The sequence below is a fragment of the Oncorhynchus kisutch genome, linkage group LG3, assembly GCF_002021735.2.
Source record: "Oncorhynchus kisutch isolate 150728-3 linkage group LG3, Okis_V2, whole genome shotgun sequence".
Lineage (NCBI taxonomy): Eukaryota > Metazoa > Chordata > Actinopteri > Salmoniformes > Salmonidae > Oncorhynchus > Oncorhynchus kisutch.
The window spans coordinates 60,997,144-61,022,001 of NC_034176.2; the positions used below are offsets into that span (position 1 = coordinate 60,997,144).

Consider the following 24,858-nt stretch of genomic DNA (forward strand, 5'->3'; position numbering starts at 1 on the left):
GCGAAGTACTCAGGTAGGATACTCTTGTGCTTCCTCTCTGAGAGAAGGCTATCGAGTCGGGAAGGCCACTCCTCTGTTGGCCTTTTCTCAATTAGATTTGCTCAAGTCCTGCGTCCTCTCTTCTGTGTCCTCTCTCGCCTTCTTTTGAAAAAGTTAAAATTACGTTTACAGTGTTGGATCCCAAAATAAATGTGTATGTCATTAAAACAAATTGAGTCAGATGTGAAAGTACATATTGGAATTCGTAGCATATCATACGTTTAGCAAAATCTTAACCTATTGTACATTTTGCCAATTTGTAATGTATTGTACATTTTGGAAATTCTTAACATCATACAAATTGTAATTCATATCATATGAAATGGATGATGGACATTCCTAAATAATACATACAATATGAAATGTAACATATCATATTAAATGGAGTATCTTTGATATACATACAGAATAATATGAAATGCTCTGAGTATAGGTTGGGTCACGGAGAAAGGATGGAGGAGTTGAGGAGAGTTTAGGGTTTTGTCCAACCCATAATCTCCTAACTAAATGTTCCCTTTGAACCTGTGTTTCCAACCAGCAGCCCTCCATTTCCAGGCCAAATTTAGAAGTCTCGCAAAATGAACACTTGCCGAAACCCGGGATCGAACCAGGGACCTTTAGATCTTCAGTCTAACGCTCTCCCAACTGAGCTATTTCGGCCACCCTATTAAAATATTATTGCTCATTATTTTCTAAGGTGTCTTGTTAGCTGTCTAATTTATTTAGTTGACTTTAGGATATTTTCTATTAATCTTTCTCGAACAGCGCATGACAAATGCTCCCACATGGATGGAATAATCACGTCCTTTTCCAAACTGCTAGAAGACAATGCTTCCACCTGCTGGTTCCATGACAAACTCACACATACTTTTAGAATTATATTAGGCGAACCTTTTAGTGATTACATGTACGAAAAGGAGCCTCAGTTGATCTGGAGTCATCTTGCTAACAGACACAGGCTCTCAATGTGTAATGGAAGTTCAAGAACTGCTCAGATAAAATGACCTGTTATTTCATCCATTGTCTATGAGAGGGTGGTAGTGTTTACCTTTCAGAATGATGCAATATTAAAGTCGTCTAATTCAACCATTCTATTAGTTATAGTTTATGTATTATATAAGTTATCGTATTGCTTACAAACAGCATTTTAACACATTATTTGAAAACAAAGTTTCATTTGATCAAATCAAAACTGTATGTAGGTATCATTTCTATTGCATAAAGGCTTTTAGAAATATTTTTAATTTGTGTTTTACCTTCGCTGATTTGTCCACATGTAAAACATAGCAGAGGATGGTTTCGATCCATCGACCTCTGGGTTATGGGCCCAGCACGCTTCCGCTGCGCCACTCTGCTATCTGGTAAGAGGCGGAAGCTGAAAATAGTCCAGGGTCTTTCATGGCCTGCATACTCACCAGACATGTCACCATTTAGCATGTATGGGATGCTCTGGATCAACGTGTACGACAACGTGTTACAGTTCCGGCCAATATCCAGTAACTTCACACAGCCATTAAAGAGGAGTGGGACAACATTCCACAGGCCACATGGCTGATCAACTCTATGCAAAGGAGATGTGTCGCACTGCATGAGGCAAACGGTGGCCACCCCAGATACTGACTGGTTTTCAGATCCATGCTCCTACCTTTTTTTAAAGGTATCTGTGACCAGATGCATATCTGTATTCTTAGTCATGTGAAATCCATAGATTAGGGCCTAATTTATTATTTAAATTGACTGATTTCCTTATATGAACTGTAACTCAGTAAAATCTTTGAAATTGTTGCATGTTGCGTTTATATTATTATTCAGTATAGTTTATACAACGGAGCATTCAAAGACTGACATTAATAGATCAAAATGTGATTAGAGCATTCAGATAATGTCACGAATGTCATCAGGGAAATGACCGGACCAAGGTGCAGAGTGGTGAGCGTACATTTCTTTTCATTTTGAATGTCGCAAACAAAAACAAGACCCAACACCACACAGCTTACTAGGGCTATACAGGCCACTAACAAAGTCAACCTACCCACAACTAAGGTGGCAAAACAGGCTGCCTAAGTATGATTCCCAATCAGAGACAACTATAGACAGCTGTCCCTGATTGAGAACCATACCCGGCCAAAACATACAAACAGAAAACATAGAATGCCCACCACAAATCACACCCTGACCTAACCACATAGAGAAATAAAACGGCTCTCTAAGGTCAGGGCGTGACAGATAAGGGCTTTTGTGAGTGAATTAAGAAGAAGGAGAGAATACTGTTGAGTAATAAATACATGAAAAATTATGCTGTATAAGCTTCAAAAATAGTAATACAGTTAAATAAACACCACAGAGGGACAAACAAATTGAACACAAATAATTACAATGATATATAATGAACTGAAAATGGGGAGGTACTGATCGCTGGCTCCATCAGATTGCCCAGCCCATAAGGAGGACTGGGGGCTGACTGAGGGACAGCTGAGCATAGTCATGGAGGATGGACAGAAGCCCAACCGGGCACACATGTGGAGATCAAAGACAGCAACATGGTCTCAGAGCATTTCATATTATTCTGTACGTAAATCTGATACATCTATTTGGTATTGTTTTTTGGATGCATGTCATCCATTTCAAATGATATGTTACGAATTACAATCATACAAAAGTTACAAATGTTAGCTAGCTGGCTAACATTAGCTAGGGGTTAGGAATAAAGGTTAGGGTTAAGGTTAGGAGTTAGGTTGAAGGTTTATGGTAAGGGTTAGATTAAAGGACTAGCTTAGTGTTTAGGGTAAGTAGCTAAAAAGTAGTAAGAAGTTACGTGATGAGTAGTTAGAAGTTACGTCCGTGATGAGATTCAAACACGCAACCTTTGGGTTGGTAGAAGTTCTTAACCTTATGTCTATGTAACCATACTCAATATAACATACTCATTTGAGTGTCCCTGAGTTATGGTTACCATGTTACGTCTGGTCTATGAGACCAGTCTGCAGACAGACGCCCAGCCGGACACAGGCGTCGAGGGCTCGGACAGAGGCCCAGCAGGGCACAGGTGTTGAGGGCACATACAACGGATAAAGGCTGGTGTCTTTCAGGACAAGGCTCCCATCTGGCAACTTTTTGAAGGTGGGCCGCTTCATATCTGCTATTTGTAATTATGACTATAACATGTAACATTTAATCACAGTGAGCAGATCGGATGTTTAGTTGGAACATTAAATTAATAGTGTTTAACCTTTAGCTAACATCTCAACTTGCTCAGCACATTAGAACACACACACACAAAAGCATAAGTAAGTGCATGTGTATTCAACAGCTAGCTAGCTGTAGCGTTGGTGAAGTAATTTCAAAGTATCTCATTTTAGCTAGCTGGGTGTGACAAAACAAAGGCCTAATATAAAATCACACAATGATTTCAGCCTAGTATGGAAATATTGGGGCTGACAGATTATTTTGATGATAATGTGACAAACTATTCCGATCATCTGTCAAGGAGAGCAGGAAATGTGGAAACAAATGTGCTTGAATGAAATGAGACTCCTTCACTCAAGCATCATTATGCAAATGACATTTAGGCTACAAGGGATGAATCACAAATTAAATGTGTAAAGTAGTACAAATACATGTACAGTAGCTAGTTGTGCTAGACATTTTATCGATAAAAGGATATGTAGCATATTGTTTTTAAATATTTGCGTGCTTTTCTCTGACCAGTAAAAAAACAGCTGATTCAAAGGGGGTGTAGCGGATCTCAAAACTCTTCTGCGAAGTACTCAGGTAGGATACTCTTGTGCTTCCTCTCTGAGAGAAGGCTATCGAGTCGGGAAGGCCACTCCTCTGTTGGCCTTTTCTCAATTAGATTTGCTCAAGTCCTGCGTCCTCTCTTCTGTGTCCTCTCTCGCCTTCTTTTGAAAAAGTTAAATTACGTTTACAGTGTTGGATCCCAAAATAAATGTGTATGTCATTAAAACAAATTGAGTCAGATGTGAAAGTCATATTGGAATTCGTAGCATATCATACGTTTAGCAAAATCTTAACCTATTGTACATTTTGCCAATTTGTAATGTATTGTACATTTTGGAAATTCTTAACATCATACAAATTGTAATTCATATCATATGAAATGGATGATGGACATTCCTAAATAATACATACAATATGAAATGTAACATATCATATTAAATGGAGTATCTTTGATATACATACAGAATAATATGAAATGCTCTGAGTATAGGTTGGGTCACGGAGAAAGGATGGAGGAGTTGAGGAGAGTTTAGGGTTTTGTCCAACCCATAATCTCCTAACTAAATGTTCCCTTTGAACCTGTGTTTCCAACCAGCAGCCCTCCATTTCCAGGCCAAATTAGAAGTCTCGCAAAATGAACTACTTGCCGAAACCGGGATCGAACCAGGGACCTTAGATCTTCAGTCTAACGCTCTCCCAACTGAGCTATTTCGGCCCCCCTATTAAATCTTATTGTCTCGATTATTTCTTAAGGTGTCTTGTTAGCTGTCTAATTTATTTAGTTGACTTTAGGATATTTGCTATTAATCTTTCGCGAACAGCCGCATGGACCAAATGCTCCCCATGGATGGAATAATCACGTCCGTTTCCAACTGCGAGGAAGACAATGCTTTCCATCCTGCTGGCTTCCATGAACAAACTCAACACATACTTTTAGAATTATATTAGGCGAACCTTTAGTGATTACATGTACGCAAAGGAGCCTCAGTTGATCTGGAGTCCATCTTGCCTACAGACACAGGCTCCTCAATGTGTAACTGTAACTGGAAGTTTCAAGAACTGCTCAGATAAAATGACCTGTATTTCATCATTGTCTATGAGAGGGTGGTATAGTTTTACCTTTAGAATGTGCAATATAAAGTCGTCTAATTCAACATTCTATTGTTATAGTTAGTATTATATAAGTATCGTTTGCTTACAAACAGCATTTTAACACATTATTTGAAAACAAGTTTATTTGATCAATCAAAAACTGTATGTAGTATCATTTCATTGCATAAAGGCTTTTAGAAATATTGTATTTGTGTTTACCTTCGCTGATTTGTACCACATGTAAAACATAGCAGAGGATGGTTTCGATCCATCGACCTCTGGTTATGGGCCCAGCACGCTTCCGCTGCGCCACTCTGCTATCTGGTAAGAGGCAGAAGCTGAAAAATGTCCAGGTCTTTCATGGCCTGCATACTCACCAGACATGTCACCATTAGCATGTATGGGATGCTCTGGATCAAACGTGTACGACAACGTGTTACAGTTCCGGCCCAATATCCATAACTTCACATAGCCTTAAAGAGGAGTGGGACAACTCACAGGCACATGGTGATCAACTCTATGCAAAGGAGATGTGTTGCACTGCATGGGAAAACGGTGGCCACCCCAGTACTGACTGGTTTTCAGATCCCTGCTCCTACCTTTTTAAAGGTATCTGTGACCAGATGCCTATCTGTATTCTTAGTCAGGTGAAATCCATAGATTAGGGCCTAATTTATATATTTAATTGACTGATTCCTTATATGAACTGTAACCAGTAAAAATCTTTGAATGTTGCATGTTGCGTTTATATTATTATTCAGTGTAGTTTATACAAGGAGCATTCAAAGGACTGACATAATAGATCAAAATGTGATTAGAGCATTCAGATAATGTCACGAATGTCATCAGGGAATGACCGGACCAAGGTTGCAGAGTGGTGAGCGTACATTTCTTTTCATTTGAATGTCGCAAACAAAAACAAGACCCAACACCACACAGCTTACTAGGGCTATACGGCCACTAACAAGTCACTACCCACAACTAAGGTGGCAAAACAGGCTGCCTAAGTATGATTCCCAATCAGAGACACTATAGACAGCTGTCCCTGATTGAGAACCAGGGCGGTGACTTTACATTAACATTTAATCAGACTTATTTATCTAATCAACTAACTATGTTTAGTTGTTACCTGATTTTAAATTATGTAACAATTAACCCATTAGGATTTGGGGCACCACGAAGCGGTTCTTTAAATACAGTGGGGCAAAAAAGTATTTAGTGAGCCACCAATTGTGCAAGTTCTCTTTCATCATAGATACACTTCAACTATGACAGACAAAATGAGAAAAAAAATCCAGAAAATCACATTGTAGGATTTTTAATGAATTTATTTGCAAATGATGGTGGAAAATAAGTATTTGGTCAATAACAAAAGTTTATCTCAATACTTTGTTATATACCCTTTGTTGGCAATGACAGAGGTCAAACGTTTTCTGTAAGTCTTCACAAGGTTTTCACACACTGTTGCTGGTATTTTGGCCCATTCCTCCATGCAGATCTCCTCCTAGAGCAGTGATGTTTTGGGGTGGTTGCTGGGCAACACGGACTTTCAACTCCCTCCAAAGATTTTCTATGGGGTTGAGATCTGGAGACTGGCTAGGTCACTCCAGGACCTTGAAATGCTTCTTACGAAGCCACTCCTTCGTTGCCCGGGCAGTGTGTTTGGGATCATTGTCATGCTGAAAGACCCAGCCACATTTCATCTTCAATGCCCTTGCTGATGGAAGGAGGGGGTGTTTGCGTGGAGCCCCAGATCGAGGGAGATTATTAGTGGTCTTGTATGTCTTCCATTTCCTAATAATTTCTCCCACAGTTGATTTCTTCAAACCAAGCTGCTTACCTATTGCAGATTCAGTCTTCCCAGCCTGGTGCAGGTCTACAATTTTGTTTCTGGTGTCCTTGACATCTCTTTGGTCTTGGCCATAGTGGAGTTTGGAGTGTGACTGTTTGAGGTTGTGGACAGGTGTCTTTTATACTGATAACAAGTTCAAACAGGTGCCATTAATACAGGTAACAAGTGGAGGACAGAGGAGCCTCTTAAAGAAGAAGTTATAGGTCTGTGAGAGCCAGAAATCTTGCTTGTTTGTAGGCGACCAAATACTTATTTTCCACCATAATTTGCAATTAAATTCATAAAAAATACTACAATGTGATTTTCTGGATTTTTTTCTCATTTTGTCTGTAGTTACCATCTCCCAAATTAAACTCAAGGTCTTTACTTATTTAATCTATAAACAACTTATTAATCATAACCTCATATCGTTCTTAACAGTCGTAACCTCCGGCCTTTTGATTCAGTACTACACAAATTGGTTTAATTATTTATTTACTAGCTAACTAAATGGTAACATAAACATATAACCTTAATACATTAGAAACTTAAATACTTAAATAATACATTAGAAACTTAAATACATTTTTCTAGGTACTTTACTTAGGACAGCTAATCAGCCGTACCAGTGATTTGTCCGGGAGGTGACTTTATCGTCTCTACCTCGTGTTCAGATTTCAGAGTTCAAATCACTTTGGATGTGAGCTGCAGCTACACGCCTCTCTGGTCTGATATGTTAACTTCTTGGCGCACCCATCTCGTTAGCGGGATCATTTTCGTCAACATCCGCTGAATTGCAGAGTGCCAAATTCAAATTAAATTACTAAATTTCAGATTTAAAAAAACATTTCAAAAAAGCTATCCAAGAGTTTATGTGAGGATAGCTCTCAGTAGACAAAACATTAAAAACAGCTATCAGCAAAGTAGATTGGTCACGAAAGTCAGAAAAGCAATAAAATGAATTGCTTACCTTTGATGATCTTCGGATGTTTGCACTCACGAGACTCCCAGTTACACAATAAATGTTCCTTTTGTTCCATAATGATTATTTTAAAATCCAAAAACCTCCATTTGGTTGGCGCGTTATGTTCAGAAATCCACAGGCCCGAGCGGTCACAACGGGGCAGACGAAAATTCCAAATGGTATCCGTAAAGTTTGTAGAAACATGACAAACGGTTTTTATAATCAATCCTCAGGTGGTTTTTACAATAAATAATCGATAATATTTAAACCGGACCATAGCTTTTTCAATAGGAGTGAGAGAGAAAATGTCTGCTCCAAGCTGCTCACATGCAAAACACTGCTGGCACCCAGCCATCCAATGACGCAATGTGATCTTTCTCGCTCATTTTTTCAGAATAAATGCCTGAAACTATATCTAAAGTCTGTTCACACCATGTGGAAGCCATAGGAAAAGGAATCTGGTTGATATCCCTTTAAATGGAGGGAAGGCATGCAATGGAACAGAGGTTTCAGGAAAAACGGTACTTCCTGATTGGATTATCCTCAGGTTTTCGCCTGCAATATCAGTTCTGTTATACTCTCAGACAATATTTTGACAGTTTTGGAAACTTTAGTGTTTTCTATCATAATCTGACAATTATATGCATATTCTAGATTCTGGGCCTGAGAAATAGGCATTTGGGTAAATATTTCATCCAAACATCAAAATACTGCCCCCTACACTCAAGAGGTTAACTCTTAACCCCTCATTTTATACAGTTCTTCAAAAGGGGTGGTTCGTAAAACTGACGCTCTCTGACTAAGGGCAAGGCTTGTCACTTGTACAAAGTTATGCAAATCGTATCTTTTATGGCTCCTAAAATCATGTCCCTCTTAACAAAATGTTTTTATATTTCATGCACAACAGAGGATGGAAACTTCATAAATGTAGTGTGTATACAGTATTTCCTTTAATCTTTTATAATGACATCACAAAATAACAAACAGCCTGACATCCGTGTTCTTTTAGGTCGCCTCTGACCATTCCCCTCGTTCTATATTAGAAATATTGTTCCAGTATTCGCTTTAAAACGTGTTAGAGTTTCGGAGGGAAAATCTGTGAAACAAAGGCAAATTCCTCGGGTTAATTTGGAGAGCGAGAGAGCTGAATGTTCTGTCCTTGATTTACAGCAGGGCGTGAGCTGTCACCTGCCACCAGCTCCCTTCGCACCCCTCTGCGGGTGAAAGGGGGTCTGGCTGAAGTTATTTACTGCAAAGCTGATCTGACCCATTTGGAGATGGGCAGATAACTGGATGTTTGTGCCTGGCACTGTCCGCTCCTTGGTCCTTGAGTGGTCCACTCCTCTAGGCTTGCCTGCCACCGGGGCTCCCGTCGCACCCTGGCCTTTGTGCGTCATCGCTTTGGTGGCCTACCAGACAGTATCGAAATAACAAATGTTTATTACTAGAACAGGGGGCAGGCAAAACAACAGGTCAAGGGCAGGCAAAGGTCAGTAATCCAGATCAGAGTCCAAAAGGTACAGAACGGCAGGCAGTCTCTGGGTCAGGGCAGGCAGAGGTCAATAATCCAGTGTGGTGGGACAAGGTACAGGACGGCAGGCAGGGTCAGAGCAGGCAGAATGGTCAAAACCATGAAAACTAGAAACAGACCGGAGCAAGGGGGTAAAGGCTGTTAGGCTTGGTGAACAAAACAAACTGGCAACAGACAAACAGAACACCGGTATAAATACACAGGGTCTAATGCTGGAGATGAAAGACACCTGGTGGGGGGTGGAGACAAACACAAAGACAGGTGAAACAGATCAGGGTGTGACAAAAACTACTTTGGAGGTTATGATTATCCTGGCTAGCAATGCATACCAATATTGTGGATCATGAGTAAAAGCCTTTAAAGTGAAGGAAGTGATGTTTGGATGTGGGTCATGAACTGATTACATTTGAAACTCATGATCCACAATATTCTCTGTACTCTAAGGTCACTGACTGGATGGATTAAGAAATATCTTGCATGTCATAGTTTCCCTTCTCTTTAGAACCCTCAAGCACTTTATTTTCTCCAACAGGTCGGGTCTCTCCATATCTTAATAATTTGATTGATATTATATAGGTTACTTACTACCGAAGACTAGGTCTATAGGACGTATTTAGTTCTACAAGGTGACACCATAGACTTATGAGTCAACTCACGTCATTCAACCATTGCTTCACAAGGCTGCTGGGAATCCAAAGCAAGCAGGGTCTGTAATGTTGTTCTGCCACCATGTCTGAGGTGTGGATGATGGAGATGTGATAAAGAGGATGCATGGAGGACTTACTGATGCAATTTTACCTGTATTTGTAGCCAATCGGATCCACAGAAAACCTCAGGTGGTAAAGCCCATCTACAATACACCATTTTATTACTGATATGTTCTGCTGACTGGAGATGTTTAGGCTACTCATTATGATTATTTTAGTTGTGTAGGGCAGCCAAATAAACTACAGTACAGCAGCATGAGCGTTGAGGAGTAAAAGTGAGATCAACATAAATAGTATTCAAGTACTATGATGTTTTTTTGAAATGGGGTTGTTTTTAATAAAGTGTCCCAGTCTCATTCCCCAACTGGACATGCTTTAGGATTATGCAGTCTGTGGTCAGACTAGCAAAATCAATGGTTCCTTTGAGAGATAGTACAGGGTCTCTCACATTGACACACATACTTTACTACAAGCTGAGGAAGTGTATGGTGAAGAATAGCTACAGAATTTATTTTGACTAGGCTTAATTGAGTAATGGTAAATAAAATGTTTTACCATGATTAAAATATATGTATTTATCAAGTCATTTGTTAAAATGTAAAGCTTATTTTGACAAATTATTTTCAGTGTTGCTGACTGTGTTTTATTTTAAACTACTTTGATCATGAAATGGAATGACTGACCTCCGTGTTTGATCCTGAACCCATTCTTCCTCATCTTCCTCACCTTTTCCTCTCGATCGGAATTCTCACATTATTGTGTAATAATTTGGCACATAGGACCCTGCTGTGGGTTTCTGGATTATGACAATTTACCTGTGTTTCATAGGTGCGGGTATAAGGAGCCGTTCTTCACCATGCCCATATTTAGAGCGAGCGGATGGGCGAGGTCTCCTGCCTGCATACATCACTACCTCCTGAAGCTCATTTTTCTTATTTAAGCGACAACCCAGAAAGAATAGATTTGAACAAGAGAGACGTTTCCCCTCTACTCGTATACTGATTACTTTTTACCTCTTGGTGGAACGACTGTCCAGAAATTATTCAAAACAAATGGGGGCATTTTGGTTTGTGGAGCTGGGCGTATTAATATTATTTCTCCAGGTAAGATTTTTTTTATTCTACTTTAAAAGTAACACAATGTAGGCTACGCCATTTACCTGGGAATACAGTTCAATTTCCATTTAAGGGGCTTTATTGGCATGGGAGACATATGTTTACATTGCCAAAGCAAGTGATATAGATACTAAACAAAAGTGAAATAAACAATACAAAATTAACAGTTAACATTACACTTACAAGTTCCAAATTATTATGTCTATATACAAAGTTGTAATGATTTGCAAATAGTTAAGTACAAATGGGAAAATAAATAAATATAGTGTGACGTAGAAGTCCGTCACTGGCCGCGGGCAGCATTTGGTTCTTGAACGCACACACATATTCATCACTCCTCCCTGCGCCATTATACCATAAGTTAACAATGTGGGTCGACACACAATTTAACTTCTGTCTTGGTGCATGCATTTCACACTTGTCAATGTTCATATTTGAGAGATACAATAATGATTATACTTATCAATGTTGTGGATGAGCGCATTGTTTGTTTGTTCTGTTCCTCTCTCTCCATCTCTGTAGCTTCTGGGTATGCTGGAAAAGGACCCGAGCTAAGGGAATTGGGTTGGCTTTATAGTGCCTGTCCCAAATGGCTCATTAATGCATATGGGCATATTGAAAGATATTGTCAGTAGTGATGTAATGTTGTAAATGTTATGTTGTGATATTGTTTAAAACCGTGTTGCAATGTATAAAAAAAAAAAAATGTAGGTTTGTATTGTTAATTGATTAATTAATTAGGGTTAATTGTTCTGAGGGGAGGGGCTAGCCCTACAAAAGGAGCCTCTCTCCAGTCTCTAAGGGGGATTTTTTTTGGGATTGAGCTGTGGATGGGGCAGCATTGTTGTTAAGCTGTCCCATAAGGTAGACGTTGATGGCAGTACTGTTGTTTTCTGTTCCGGAATCACTTGTAAATAAACACCTTTGCACAGAAGAACTTTTGCGGTTCCGCCATCTTTTTATTTTTATAGAGGTTAGGTTATCCAGTTTAGCCATCTGGCCTACTCTACGTGACATATAGGTTGTATTTACATTGGTGTTCTTCACTGGTTGCCCTTTTCTTGTGGCAACAGGTCACAAATGTTGCTGCTGTGATGGCACACTGGTATTTCACCCAATAGATATGGGAGTTTATCACAATTGGATTTGTTTTAGAATTCTTTGTGGGTCTGTGTAATCTGAGGGAAATATGTGCCTGTAATATTGTGATAGTATAATTGCATTTCTATGGAAATCTGGTGAATATTTATTTTATGACCTTGTACAGTTGATTATAAATAATAAAACTTTATTTTATTTTTTCCTTTTGTAAGGCTTTCAAACCAGGGTTGTCGGAGGAGTCAAAATGTCTTCCAGGTTTCAATTCAGAAATGTACATTTTCAAAGTGGAAAGAAATCACTTACGAAGTGGCCGGAGTCTTGGAAAAGGTAAGAACTAACTAATGGTAGCTTCCTAACTGTCATACATTTCTGCCCTGTCTTGTGCTAACATCGCGTTCAAAACAACTAGGAACTCGGAAATCTCCGACTTCAGTGTGTTCAAAACTTGGGGGAAAAAACGAGCTCCGACTGGGAAATATCTATTTGAACCTTCAACAAAAAATTTCCCTGAATAATTCATGCTGTTCTGGAAGAAAAGGGGGTCTGACCTGGTGCTAGATTTACCTAATAAACTGGTGAGTGTAATTGAGCTCAGCTGAATAAAATAGAAAGGATACTTTTCCCATTCTGGACCGATTTGTCGCATATGAAGTGGCTATGTTAGACATAAAAGTGATCATTTGAAACCAGTCCTATACGCTAGATTTAGAGTTACTTGGTAACTTAGTTGTGAACGATACAAACCTTTTTAGAATGTCTTAGAAATCAAACACATAAACTCAGCAAAAAAAGAAATGTCCCTTTTTCAGGACCCTGTCTTTCAAAGATAATTCATAAAAATCCAAATAACTTAACAGATCTTCATTGTAAAGGGTTTAAACACTGTTTCCCATGCTTGTTCAATGAACCATAAACAATTAATGAACATGCACCTGTGGAACGGTTATTAAGACGCTTACAGATGGTAGGCAATTAAGGTCACAATTATAAAAACTTAGGACCCTAAAAAGGCCTTTCTACTGACTCTGTAAAAGAAAGATGACCAGGATCCCTGCTCATCTGCGTGAACGTGCCTTAGGCATGCTGCAAGGATGACTGAAGATGAGGCCAGGGCAATAAATTGCAATGTCCGCACAGTGAGATGCCTAAGATAGCCCTACAGGGAGACGGGACGGGGCAGCTGATCGTCCTCACAATGGCAGACCACGTGAAACAACACCTGCACAGGATCGGTACATCCAAACATCACACCTACAGAACAGGTACAGGATGGCAACAACAACTGCCTGAGTTACACCAGGAATGCACAATCCCTCCATCAGTGCTCAGAATGTCCGCAATAGGTTGAGAGAGGCTGGACTGAGGGCTTGCCTGTTGTAAGGCAGGTCCTCACCAGACATCACCGGCAACAACGTCGCCTATGAGTCACTGTAATCTCCATTTATCCCCCTCCTGAACTTCCTGTTCACCCATGACTGTGTGGCCACGCACATCTCCAACTCAATCATCGAGTTTGCAGACGACACAACTGATTTACCAACAACAACGAGACAGCCAGTTGTAAAACAAATGTGTTTGTGACAGGGGGCCTGATTATTTGTTGCTCTGGACTTCAGCTTTACCACCTACATCTTTCTTTAATTTGTTCAAAACTTTGGTGACAACCGCCATCTTGCCAAAAGAGTGGTAGTTGCTGTACCTCTACCTACCTGATTCTCTAGTACCTAACTACAGTGCCTTGCAAAAGTATTCGTCCCCTTGGCATTTTTCTTATATTGCATGACAACCTGTAATTTAAATGGATTTTTATTTGGATTTCATGTAATGGACATACGCAAAATAGTCCAAATTGGTGAAATGAGAAAAATTACTTGTTTCAAAAAATTTAAGGGAAAAAAATATATAAATGAAAAGTGGTGCGTGCATATGTATCCCCCCCTTTGCTATGAAGCCCCTAAATAAGATCTGGTGCAACCAATTACCTTCGGAAGTCACAATTATTTAAAGTCCACCTGGGTGCAATCCAAGTGTCACATGATCTGTCACATGATCTCAGTATATACGATACACCTGTTCTGAAAGGAGTCTGCAACACCAATAAGCAAGGAGCACCACCAAGCAAGTGACACCATGAAGACCAAGGAGCTCTCCAAACAGGTCTGGGACAAAGTTGTGGAGAAGTACAGATCAGTGTTGGGTTGTAAAAAATACCAGAAACTTTGAACAACCCACAGAACACCATTAAATCCATGAAAGAATATGGCACCACAACAAATCTGCCAAGAGAGGGTCACCCACCAGAACTCACAGACCAGGCAAGGAGGACATTAATCAGAGGCAACAAAGAGACCAAAGATAACCCTGAAGGAGCTGCAAAGCTCCACAGTGGAGATTTGAGTATCTGTCCATAGGGCTACTTTAAGCCGTACACTCCACAGAGCTGGGCTTTATGGAAGAGTGACCAGAAACAAGCCATTGCTTAAAGAAAAAAATTAGGGAACACATTTAATGTTCGCCAAAAGGCATTGGGGAGACTCCCCAAACATATGGAAGAAGGTACTCTGGTCAGATGAGACTAAAATTGAGCTTTTTGGCCATCAAGGAGAACGCTATGTCTGGTGCAAACTCAACATCTCATCACCCCAAGAACACCATCTCCACAGTGAAGCATGGTGGTGGCAGCCTCATGCTGTGGGGATGTTTATCATCAGCAGGGACTGGGAAACTGGTCATAATTGAAAGAATGACGGATGGCGCTAAATACAGGGAAATTCTTGAGGGAAACCTGTTTCAGTCTTCCAGAGATTTGAGACTGGGACGGCGATTCACCTTCCAGCAGGACAATGACCCTAAGCATACTGCTAAAGAAACACTTGAGTGGTTTTAAACCTTTAAATATCTTGGAATGGCCTAGTCAAAGCCCAGACCTAAATCCAATTGAGAATTTGTGGTATGACTTAAAGATTGCTGTACACCAGCAGAACGCATCCAACCTGAAGGAGCTGGAGCAGTTTTGCCTTGAATAATGGGCAAAAATCCCAGTGGCTAGGTGTGCCAAGCTTATAGAGACATACCCCAAGACACTTGCAGCTGTAATTGCTGCAAAAGGTGGCTTGACAAAGTATTGACTTTGGGGGGGTGAATAGTTATTCACTCTCAAGTTCTGTTTTTTTTGTCTCATTTCTTCTTTGTTTTACAAGAAAAAATATTTAGCATTTTGAAAGCGGTAGGCATGTTGTGTAAATCAAACCCCCTAAAAACCCATTTTAATTCCATGTTGTAAGGTGGCAAAATAGGAAAAATGCCAAGGGGGGTGAATACTTTAGCAAGCCACTGTATCAATAGAATGAGCAGAAAGCAGAAGTGGGTACTGTGGCATTCATCCAGTTCAGTTTTACTTCTGAAAACCACACTTCCATATCTTTCTCAACCACACATTTCTTGTTGTCTTGTGTGTCATTGCACAATTTCTGCATAACATTTAGCCAGTTCATTAGGCTGGAAAGAGGTATTGATTTGGTTTTTAAAAATAATACTCAATCTACTTCTTTTGTAAGCTAATAGGAGCATAATGATACATTCAGACCTCTTTGTAGAGCTAGGTCTATGCCTCAGGATGTTTATAGTAGTCATGTGAAACCAGATGTTGCTGCCTGCCTGTCCTTGAGTCTCAACCCAGGGCTGGGCAAGTCAACTCTGCTCTCTGTCCACACAGGATGATTCTAGTAGAATACTTGTATACCATGACAGCTTAATCTCCACCTGGTACATTGTATATTGTTCTAAGTTGCACAGTACTAGTTATACATGTCATGTTAATAGTTACATGAGGATATGGGTCAATTTACTCCTTTGCAAGTCTGACATGTTGTGGGTTTTTACATTGTGCATGTAATAAGCCCTGCATAATGTCTTTGCAGCAGATCAGAGCTGCGATCATGAGGCGACTAGGCCTAGGTGTTTTAGAAGGCCATTTGGCTGCTTCGTTACTATGACCAGTATTCCATTTATACATTTACTGAGAGAGTCTGTGGTGGCTCTTATCAGTTTCTCTCAAGAAGGCACTGATGGAATATGGCTCCTGTTATGAATTTGAAATGAATGCAACAGTGCTTTAAATCTGCTCCTGTTGTTGAATTGCTTTCAATGGTTACTTTGTAGGCCCACTTGTATTATGGTTGCGATATTATATTTTAAACGATATCCTCTGACCACCTTTCTCTTTGACCTTGCAGTGGTTTTTGATGACTGCACCAGCCGTACCAGCTTTCTCTTTCACTCCGAGGATTCACGCTTCAAAGTAGATGGCGACGGGACGCTGAAACTGAAGAGGGGGCTGACTCTGCATAATGGACATAAGGAGTTCTATGTCTCTACCCAGTCCAAGGGCAAGAAGATCACAGTTCCAGTCAGAGTGCTGCATGAGGCCAGACATGGCCACCACCACAATCACCATGAGATGACCACCCAGCCCAAGGTATATGACTGGTTAAATTAATGAGACTATGGTGTCCTCTAGTGGATAGATGGGAAACTGCATCTCTGGAAGGGTTTCAATGACATGTATAGCTGGAAATATTCTGTAATTGAAACAGATTTTTTTTTTTCAGGTCAATTGAAGTTTGATGGCAGTTTCTGTAAAATGCTCTTTGTATTTTGGTGCTTGTAAAACCATGGACTTGATATTTGATGGTTTTTGTTTCAATTCCACAGCCAGGAGAAAGTCTGTCTCTACCTGTTCTGAACTTCCACAAGTCTTCAGGAGGTCTGAAAAGAAGGAAGAGGGACTGGGTCATTCCTCCCATCAACTTCCCAGAGAATGACCGAGGCCCGTTCCCCAAGAATGTGGTAAAGGTAAGTGTCTTGTAGGTTAAGAATCGTTTTTCCATTACTCTAATATATTGGACATTTCGTCATTGACGTGAATTCTATCCTTGTAAACCAGATCAAGTCCAGCAATGATAAAGAGATGAAGATCCAGTACAGCATCACTGGCACTGGGGCAGACCTACCTCCTGTAGGACTCTTCACTGTGGACAAAAACTCTGGAATACTCTATGTGACCCAGTCTTTGGACAGGGAGAAAAAAGACCAATACATTGTATGGTTTGCGTATCCTAATTTTCTTACCTTGACTTAATTGAAAACTGATTATGTAGTTTTAAAGTAATGTTTGTTGTTAATTTTCTCTCTAGCTCCTAGCCCATGCTGTTGCAGTGGGTGCAGGTATAGCTGAGGATCCCATGGAGATCATTGTGAAAGTCATCGATATGAATGACAACAAACCTGTATTTACACAAGATCCATTTACGGGAACAGTTCATGGGGCATCAAAACCAGGTATGTTGTTCACACACATACTGAGTATTTACGATGCTTAACAATGTTTTTTTTATGGAAGGTTATGCCAGGACGATTCAGATTTTATTTTTTTCCTCACTCTGTTCAGGTGATGAGGTCATGCAGGTAACGGCCACTGATGCGGATGAGGAGGGCTCTGTCAATTCTGATGTCAGATACACCATTCTCAGTCAGGAGCCTCCACTACCAAGCCCCAACATGTTTGTCATCAACCCTGTGACTGGAGGGATTCGGGTTAACGCACCTGGGTTGGACAGAGAGGTTGGTCTCTTTTCAAATCAATAGTCTTTTCGATCATTTATTCATTGTGTACATTCTACATCCATTACATTTGTGATTCTGATTTAATTTACTACTTAATTTGTTTCAGAAATTTAACAAATATACTTTGGCAATCCAAGCTGCCGATATGGAGGGAAATGGCCTTACCAGCTTTGGCAAAGCCATCATTACAGTAACGGACAGCAATGACAACGCGCCACAGTTTGTGACGCCTTCGGTAAGCACATTTCTGAAGACAATTTAAAATTGAAGACTTACAACTGTTTTAACACGCAATGGAATTTCCCTTTCTTTGTTGCTTTATATTCATGTGTCTCTCCTTTGCAGTACACTGTGTCAGTCCCAGAGAATAAAGTGGATGCCTTGGTGGTGAAAATGCCAGTGACTGATGGAGATGAGCCTCACTCCTCTGCATGGGCCACCACCTACAAGATAGTTGACGGGGACCCTCAAGACCTTTTCAATGTGTGCACAGGCCCTAGCAAGCTGGAGGGCACCATTATGACAGTAAAAGTATGTTCAAATCCTCTCCTGTAGATATATTTGAGCTGCTACACTGGTGGTGCAGCAAAAGCAACCTGTTAATGTAGCTTTTTAGCTGCTTTTCTGGAACGGTATCCTGGAGGAAGCAATTTTCACTCCCCTTCGTATTTATTTGGACAGTAACGGTGAAATGTTTTAATTTGACTCTATACTCTAGTGTGTTTTTACTTGAGATCCAAGGTTTTATGAGGCGACAGTACACAATGTCACCTTTTTATTGGAGGGTATTTTCATACATATCTGTTTTAACATTTAGAAATGAAAGTACTTTATGTTTCTTGTCCCCCCATTTTGAAGGTGTCATAAGTATTTGGACAAATTCACCAATGGTGTATTAAACTAGTCAAAAGTTTAGTCCCGTATTCCTAGCATGCAATGACTACATCAAGTTTGACTCTACTTTGTTTTCGTTGTTTCTGATTATGTTGTGACCAATAGAACCTTTTACAGTTCATGACACAATGACGTCACACACAGTTGCACGCAACTCTTGGCAGGAGAGAAAGCCATCGCCTTCTGCGCCCATTCCTCATAGCCTAGATTTATATTTGTATTACTTCTATACAAAATAACTTTTTGGGGTTCTCATACGCTTACAATGATGTTTTGATTCTTGCTTGAACAGTCGCTAAGGTTATATTTGGTTGTGGTCATTGCAAAATAGCTGGAAATATTCTGTAATTGAAACTTTGTTTTTAAAATTAAAAATTTTAATGTTAAGGTATGATGTTTGATGGCAGTTTTTGTAAAATGATCCATGTATGTATTTTGGTGCTTGTAAAACCATAGACTTGATATTTCATGGTATGTTTCAATTCCACAGCCTGGAGCAAGTCTGTCTCTACCTGTTCTGAACTTCCCCAAGTCTTCAGGAGGTCTGAAAAGAAGGAAGAGGGACTGGGTCATTCCTCCCATCAACTTCCCAGAGAATGACCGAGGCCCGTTCCCCAAGAATATGGTGCAGGCAAGTGTCTTGTAGGTTAAGGATCATTTTTCCATTACTCTAATATCAGTGTTGGACATTTCGTCATTGACGTTAATTCTATTATCCTTGTAAACCAGATCAAGTCCAGCAATGATAAAGAGGTGAAGATCCAGTACAGCATCACTGGCACTGGGGCAGACCTACCTCCTGTGGGACTCTTCACTGTGGACAAAAACTCTGGAATACTCTATGTGACCCAGCCTTTGGACAGGGAGAGAAAAGACCAATACATTGTACGGTTTGCGTATCCTAATTTTCTTACCTTGACTTAATTGAAAACTGATTATATGTAGTTTTAAAGTAATGTTTGTCGTTACTTTTCTCTCTAGCTCCTAGCCCATGCTGTTGCAGTGGGTGCAGGTATAGCTGAGGATCCCATGGAGATCATTGTGAAAGTCATCGATATGAATGACAACAAACCTGTATTTACCCAAGATCCATTTACGGGAACAGTTCCTGAAGCATCAAAACCAGGTATGTTGTTCACACACACTCAGTATTTACAATACTTAATGATGTGATGTTTTTGAAGGAAAATTATGCTATATTTTGCTATTATTTTCACTCTGTTCAGGTGATGAGGTCATGCAGGTAACGGCCACTGATGCTGATGAGGAGGACTCTGCCAATTCTGATGTCAGATACACCATTCTCAGTCAGGAGCCTCCACTACCAAGCCCCAACATGTTTGTCATCAACCCTGTGACTGGAGGGATTCGGATTAAAGCACCTGGGTTGAACAAAGAGGTTGGTCTCTATTCAAATCAATAGTCTTGTCGATCATTTATTCATTGTGTACATTCTACTTGCGTTACATTTGTGACCCTGACTTAATTTGCTACTTAATTTGTTTCAGAAAATTCCCAAATATACTTTGGCAGTCCAAGCTGCCGATATGGAGGGAAATGGCCTTACCAGCTTTGGCAAAGCCATCATTACAGTAACGGACAGCAATGACAACCCTTCAGTAAGCACATTTCTGAAGACAATTTCAAATTGAAGCCTTACAACTGTTTTAAAACACAATGGAATTGCCCTCTCTTTGTTGCTTTATAATCATGCGTCTTTCCTTTGCAGTACACCGTGTCAGTCCCAGAGAATAAAGTGGATGTGACTGATGGAGATGATCCTCACTCCTCTACCTGTTCCACCACCTACAAGATAGTTGACGGGGACACTCAAGGCCTTTTCAGTGGGAGCACAAGCCCTAGCAAGCTGGAGGGCATCATTACAACAGCTAAGGTATGTTGAAATCCTCTCCTATAGATATATTTGAGCTGCTAATCTGGAGGCGTCGGAAAAGCAGCCTGTCAATGTAGCTTTTTAGCTGTTACTCTGGAATGATTTCCTGAAGGAATTATCTCTCACTCCCCTTCGTATTTATTTGGACTGTAAGGCTGAAACGTTTTAATTTGACTCTATACTATAGCATTTTTTTACTTGGGATCCAATGTTTTATGAAGCGACAGTACACAATGTGACCTTTCTATTTGAGGGTATTTTCATACATATCTGTTTTAACGTTTAGAAATGAAAGTACTTTATGTTTCTAGTCCCCCCATTTTTGAAGGTGTAGTAAGTATTTGGACAAATTCACTAATGGTGTATTAAACTAGTCAAAAGTTTAGTACTTTGGTCCCATATTCCTAATACGCAAGTTTGACTCTACTTTGCTTTCATTGTTTCTGATTATGTTGTGCCCAATAGACACTTGAGTTGTGCGCGACTCTTGGCGGCAGTAAGAAAGTCATCGCCACCTGCGCCAATTCAACCTGGCCTATATTTAAATGTATTACTTTATTACTTCTAAACAAAATCACGTTTTAGGGTTCTCATACGCTTACAATCAGTGGAGATTTTAGCATGTACATCTTGGTGTGCAATCAAAACAAAGATGTGGGATGCATGCCAGCAAAGCCACTACACAATACGTTAATTGTGCTATAACGGTGAACACGTTGTTAGGGCCTATCAGCGGAGCATTGTCTGGCTGTGAAACAGTTCCTTCAGCCACATTTACTGCCTTTAAAAAAAATCAGGCTGACTTACTTAAACAAATGTGTTTTTTTTACTGACAATTGGGAGGTGCAAACTATGGCATAAGGGGATGACAAGCAGATAAGAAGCAATCCGTAATTTCGATTAAGACATGAACGAGCACGCTAGGACGAACATAGTTGATATCTCCCCCCCCCCCCCCCCCCCCCCCCCCCTTGAAATCACTAAAGTCAAATTATGCGTTAACGAGTTAACAGTTTTGAGCGCGGCACAAATCATGCTTCATTGACAGCATGGCCAATGATGAATGTTTATAATTTTAAGCTTGGAAAAGAAAACCTTAATCCTGGACTTGAGACCACACAGACCACTGAATAGCAGGCGAGTGGAGGACAGAGGAGCCTCTTAAAGAAGTTACAGGTCTGTGAGAGCCAGAAATCTTGCTTGTTTGTAGGTGACCAAATACTTATTTTCCACCATAATTTGCAAATAAATTCATTCAAAATCCTACAATGTGATTTTCTGATTTTTTGTTTCTGATTTTGTCTGTCATAGTTGAAGTGTACCTATGATGGAAATTACAGGCCTCTCATCTTTTTAAGTGGGAGAACTTGCACAATTGGTGGCTGACTAAATACTTTTTTGCCCCACTGTACATGAAGTGCTTACATTTTATAAACGGTAAAACATATTTATGGAAAGACCCTAAAATAAATGTTACAGTATGTACTGTCACTTCATATGAAACATTTGATCTAAAATGCTGGAGTGTAGAGCAAAATAAAGTTTTGGCTACGCTGTCCAAATGTGTAGGGGGAGAGTATGCTTGTTGATATAAACGCAATTATCCTGATTCTATGTCTGAAGGATTCCTATGCTGATGGGCTTTTCTGTTCTTTCAACACAGCCGCTTGACTTTGAGAAGAACAACAAGTACACTCTGCTGGTCACTGTGCAGAATGAAGTCCCATTCGCAATCAGCCTGTCCACCTCCACTGCTACTGTTGTAGTGAATGTGGAGGATGTGAATGAAGCTCCAGTCTTCACCCCAGTGGAGAAGATTATCAGGAAACCTGAGGACATCCCTGTTGACAGTGACCTGGTTCTGTACACCGCCACAGACCCAGACACTGCAAGGAATCAGAAAGTCATGTAAGATTAGAACTTCATTTACAATTTATGTTTTGTAAGATTTGAAGAGGAAAACATTTTTCAAATGACGACTGTACAGGTTGTAAGCAATGTTTTTTATTTAAATTTTTTACATTTACTACACAGATACAAGATACACAATGATCCTGCTGGATGGCTAAGTATCAACAAAGACACTGGGCTGATCAAAGTCAAGAGCCTCATGGACAGAGAATCCACTTTTGTCCAAGACAACAAATACTCTGTTATTGTTCTGGGCATCGACAGCGGTATTTAAATGTTCCCTTTTTCTAATGTTAATATTTAAAATTTAGTAAATGACCACACCCTAAACCTGACCCTTTGAGTGACAGTGCTCTAATTTGGATATGCAGATGAAATCCCGGCAACTGGCACTGGCACCCTTATCATAGAGCTGGAGGATGTGAATGATAATGCTCCAACCATCGACGAGAGTGTGATCAGGGTCTGCAACAAGGAGTCCTCCCCACAGCTGCTGTCAGTCACTGATAAAGACAGCGCGGGCTTTGCTGCTCCATACACCGTGCAGCTTCAGGGGTCGTCCCATTCTAGCTGGACTGCCAGAATGAACGACACAAGTATGTATTGATTTTTCCCAGAACTATAGTACTTTCCCCCCCTTTAAAACAATTGCGTTGTTAAATGTTACCTGTTTTCCATTTCAGAGACTGGCATTATCCTGACACTGAAGACTGTGTTGGACAGTGGAGATTACATGGTTGTCCTGAGAGTGTCTGACAACCAGGGCCTGCACCATGACAGCACCATCCAGGCCTCTGTGTGTAACTGCAAAGGAGCGGATGTTCAGTGCACCGATAAAGCTGTAACAGGCTTCGGCCTCTAGCATTCTGGGAATTCTAGGAGCAGTCTTACTACTCCTATGTAAGTTGTTCATTTGTTTAACCCGGCACTAAAGTGTTTAGTCAGTGCTGTCCTCGACGCGTACATATGTAATTGTTAATACACAGTGATGTAATAGTATGTTAAGGCCCTGTGTTTATGTTGTGCTCCAATGTTGTCTCTTCTGCTGCTCATGTTCCTGCGAAAGAGAGGTGGTGAGAAGGAGCCTCAGGAGGACGATGTTATCTACTACTATGACGAGGAGGGAGGTGGTGAGGATGACCAGGTGAAAGGGGACTCACCAGATTAGCTCAGAACAAGCCCATTAGGTTCTCCCTAAAAAGACTATCCTTAAGCATGACGTTTATTTTACTGAAAGCCTAATCAGCCTTAGGATTTTTTTGTTAACTGAGATTAATTAACAAGCTCAATAATTGCTTTTAAAAATGTTTGATAAACATCTAAGTTTGGGTATTTTTTATTATAATCAATTGTTTTTTTATTTCTTGCTTCTGAAGAGTGAATGATTTATAAAGGATATCCCTTTAGTACAATGATGGACATGTGATGGGTTGTCGTTTATTTAATAAAACTAACATTTATTCACTGCTGAGGTACTAGATGGCGATGATTGACTGGAAGAGGTCTGGGTCGGTGAATGATGGCATTTCCTCATACCCACAGAACAGATTGTGCAAGCTGTAGTTAAGCAATAAGGCCTGAGGGGGTGTGGTATATGGCCAATATACCACGGCCAAGGGCTGTTCTAGACCTCAGCTGAATCTGGTGATGAATGGTGTGGCTGTTGAACAAGTTGAGGAGACTAAATCACTTGGCGTTCACTTAGATTGTAAACTGTCATGGTCAAAACATATGGTTGTAAAGATGGGGAGGTCTGTCTGTAATAAAGAGATGCTCTGCTTTTTTTGACACCACACTCCAAAAAGCAAGTTATGCAGGCTCTAGTTTTGTCTAATCTTGATTACTGTCAGGTTGCGTGGTCGAGTGCTGAAAGGAAAGACGGCTAAGCTACAGTTGGCCCAGAACAGAGCTGCGTGTCTTGCTCTTCAATGTAATCAGAGGGTTGATATAAATACTATGCCAGTCTCTCTTGGCTAAGAGTTGAGGAGAGACTGACTGCATCGCTTCTTCTTTTTATAAGAAGCATCAATGTGTTGAAAATCCCAAGTTGTTTTGCGTAGTCAACTTACACACAGCTCTGACACACACACTTACCCCACCAGACATGCCACCAGGGTTCTTTTCACAGTCCCCAAATCCAGAATGGATACAGAATTATATAGAGCCATTATTGCATGGAACTCTGTTCTATCTCATGTTGCTCAAATAAACAGCAAATCTGGTTTCAAAAAACAGAATGCAAAACCTCACGGCACAATGACTCTTCCCTATTTGATCTAGATAGCAATACATACAAACTGTGTGTGCATTTAAAAAAAATCGTATGTAGTTCTGTTGTCTTAATGTTCTGTGTTGTCATGTTTTGTGTGGGCACAAATATGAGTAGCTACTGCTTTTGCAACAGCTAATGGGGATC

The 24,858-nt window shown here is 40.2% G+C and overlaps 1 protein-coding gene, 1 long non-coding RNA gene and 1 other non-coding gene across 3 annotated transcripts; 1 reads left to right on the top strand and 2 right to left on the bottom strand.

Annotated features, from left to right (window-relative positions):
- Positions 1-626: 626 nt before the first annotated feature.
- On the bottom strand, positions 627-699 carry trnaf-gaa (transfer RNA phenylalanine (anticodon GAA)). The gene has a single exon. It is a non-coding gene; the product is annotated as a tRNA-Phe (tRNA).
- Positions 700-8,592: 7,893 nt separating this feature from the next.
- Positions 8,593-11,565, bottom strand: LOC116358555 (uncharacterized). Its single transcript, XR_004206277.1, has 2 exons — positions 11,477-11,565; positions 8,593-9,073 (listed from the first exon to the last, which is right to left on the bottom strand). It is a non-coding gene; the product is annotated as an uncharacterized LOC116358555 (long non-coding RNA).
- LOC109874403 (B-cadherin-like) lies at positions 10,736-23,911 on the top strand. The gene is made up of 20 exons (XM_031809706.1): positions 10,736-11,005; positions 12,331-12,445; positions 16,354-16,595; positions 16,832-16,972; positions 17,064-17,219; positions 17,314-17,458; positions 17,568-17,740; positions 17,850-17,978; positions 18,089-18,274; positions 19,128-19,268; positions 19,367-19,522; positions 19,619-19,763; positions 19,864-20,036; positions 20,146-20,256; positions 20,367-20,531; positions 22,195-22,439; positions 22,566-22,708; positions 22,814-23,038; positions 23,126-23,342; positions 23,509-23,911. Exons 1-19 carry the CDS (start codon positions 10,955-10,957, stop codon positions 23,302-23,304), a joined length of 3,021 nt encoding a protein of 1,006 aa, XP_031665566.1. The 5' UTR covers positions 10,736-10,954; the 3' UTR covers positions 23,305-23,342; positions 23,509-23,911.
- Positions 23,912-24,858: the final 947 nt, after the last annotated feature.

Bases quoted from the DNA above. Each gene is read 5' to 3' on its own strand.
- LOC109874403 (XM_031809706.1), top strand. From the start codon at position 10,955: ATGGGGGCATTTTGGTTTGTGGAGCTGGGCGTATTAATATTATTTCTC. The intron at 16,596-16,831 runs GTATATGACTGG...TCAATTCCACAG, and splicing joins AGATGACCACCCAGCCCAAG to CCAGGAGAAAGTCTGTCTCT. The intron at 22,440-22,565 runs GTAAGATTAGAA...TTTACTACACAG, and splicing joins GCAAGGAATCAGAAAGTCAT to ATACAAGATACACAATGATC.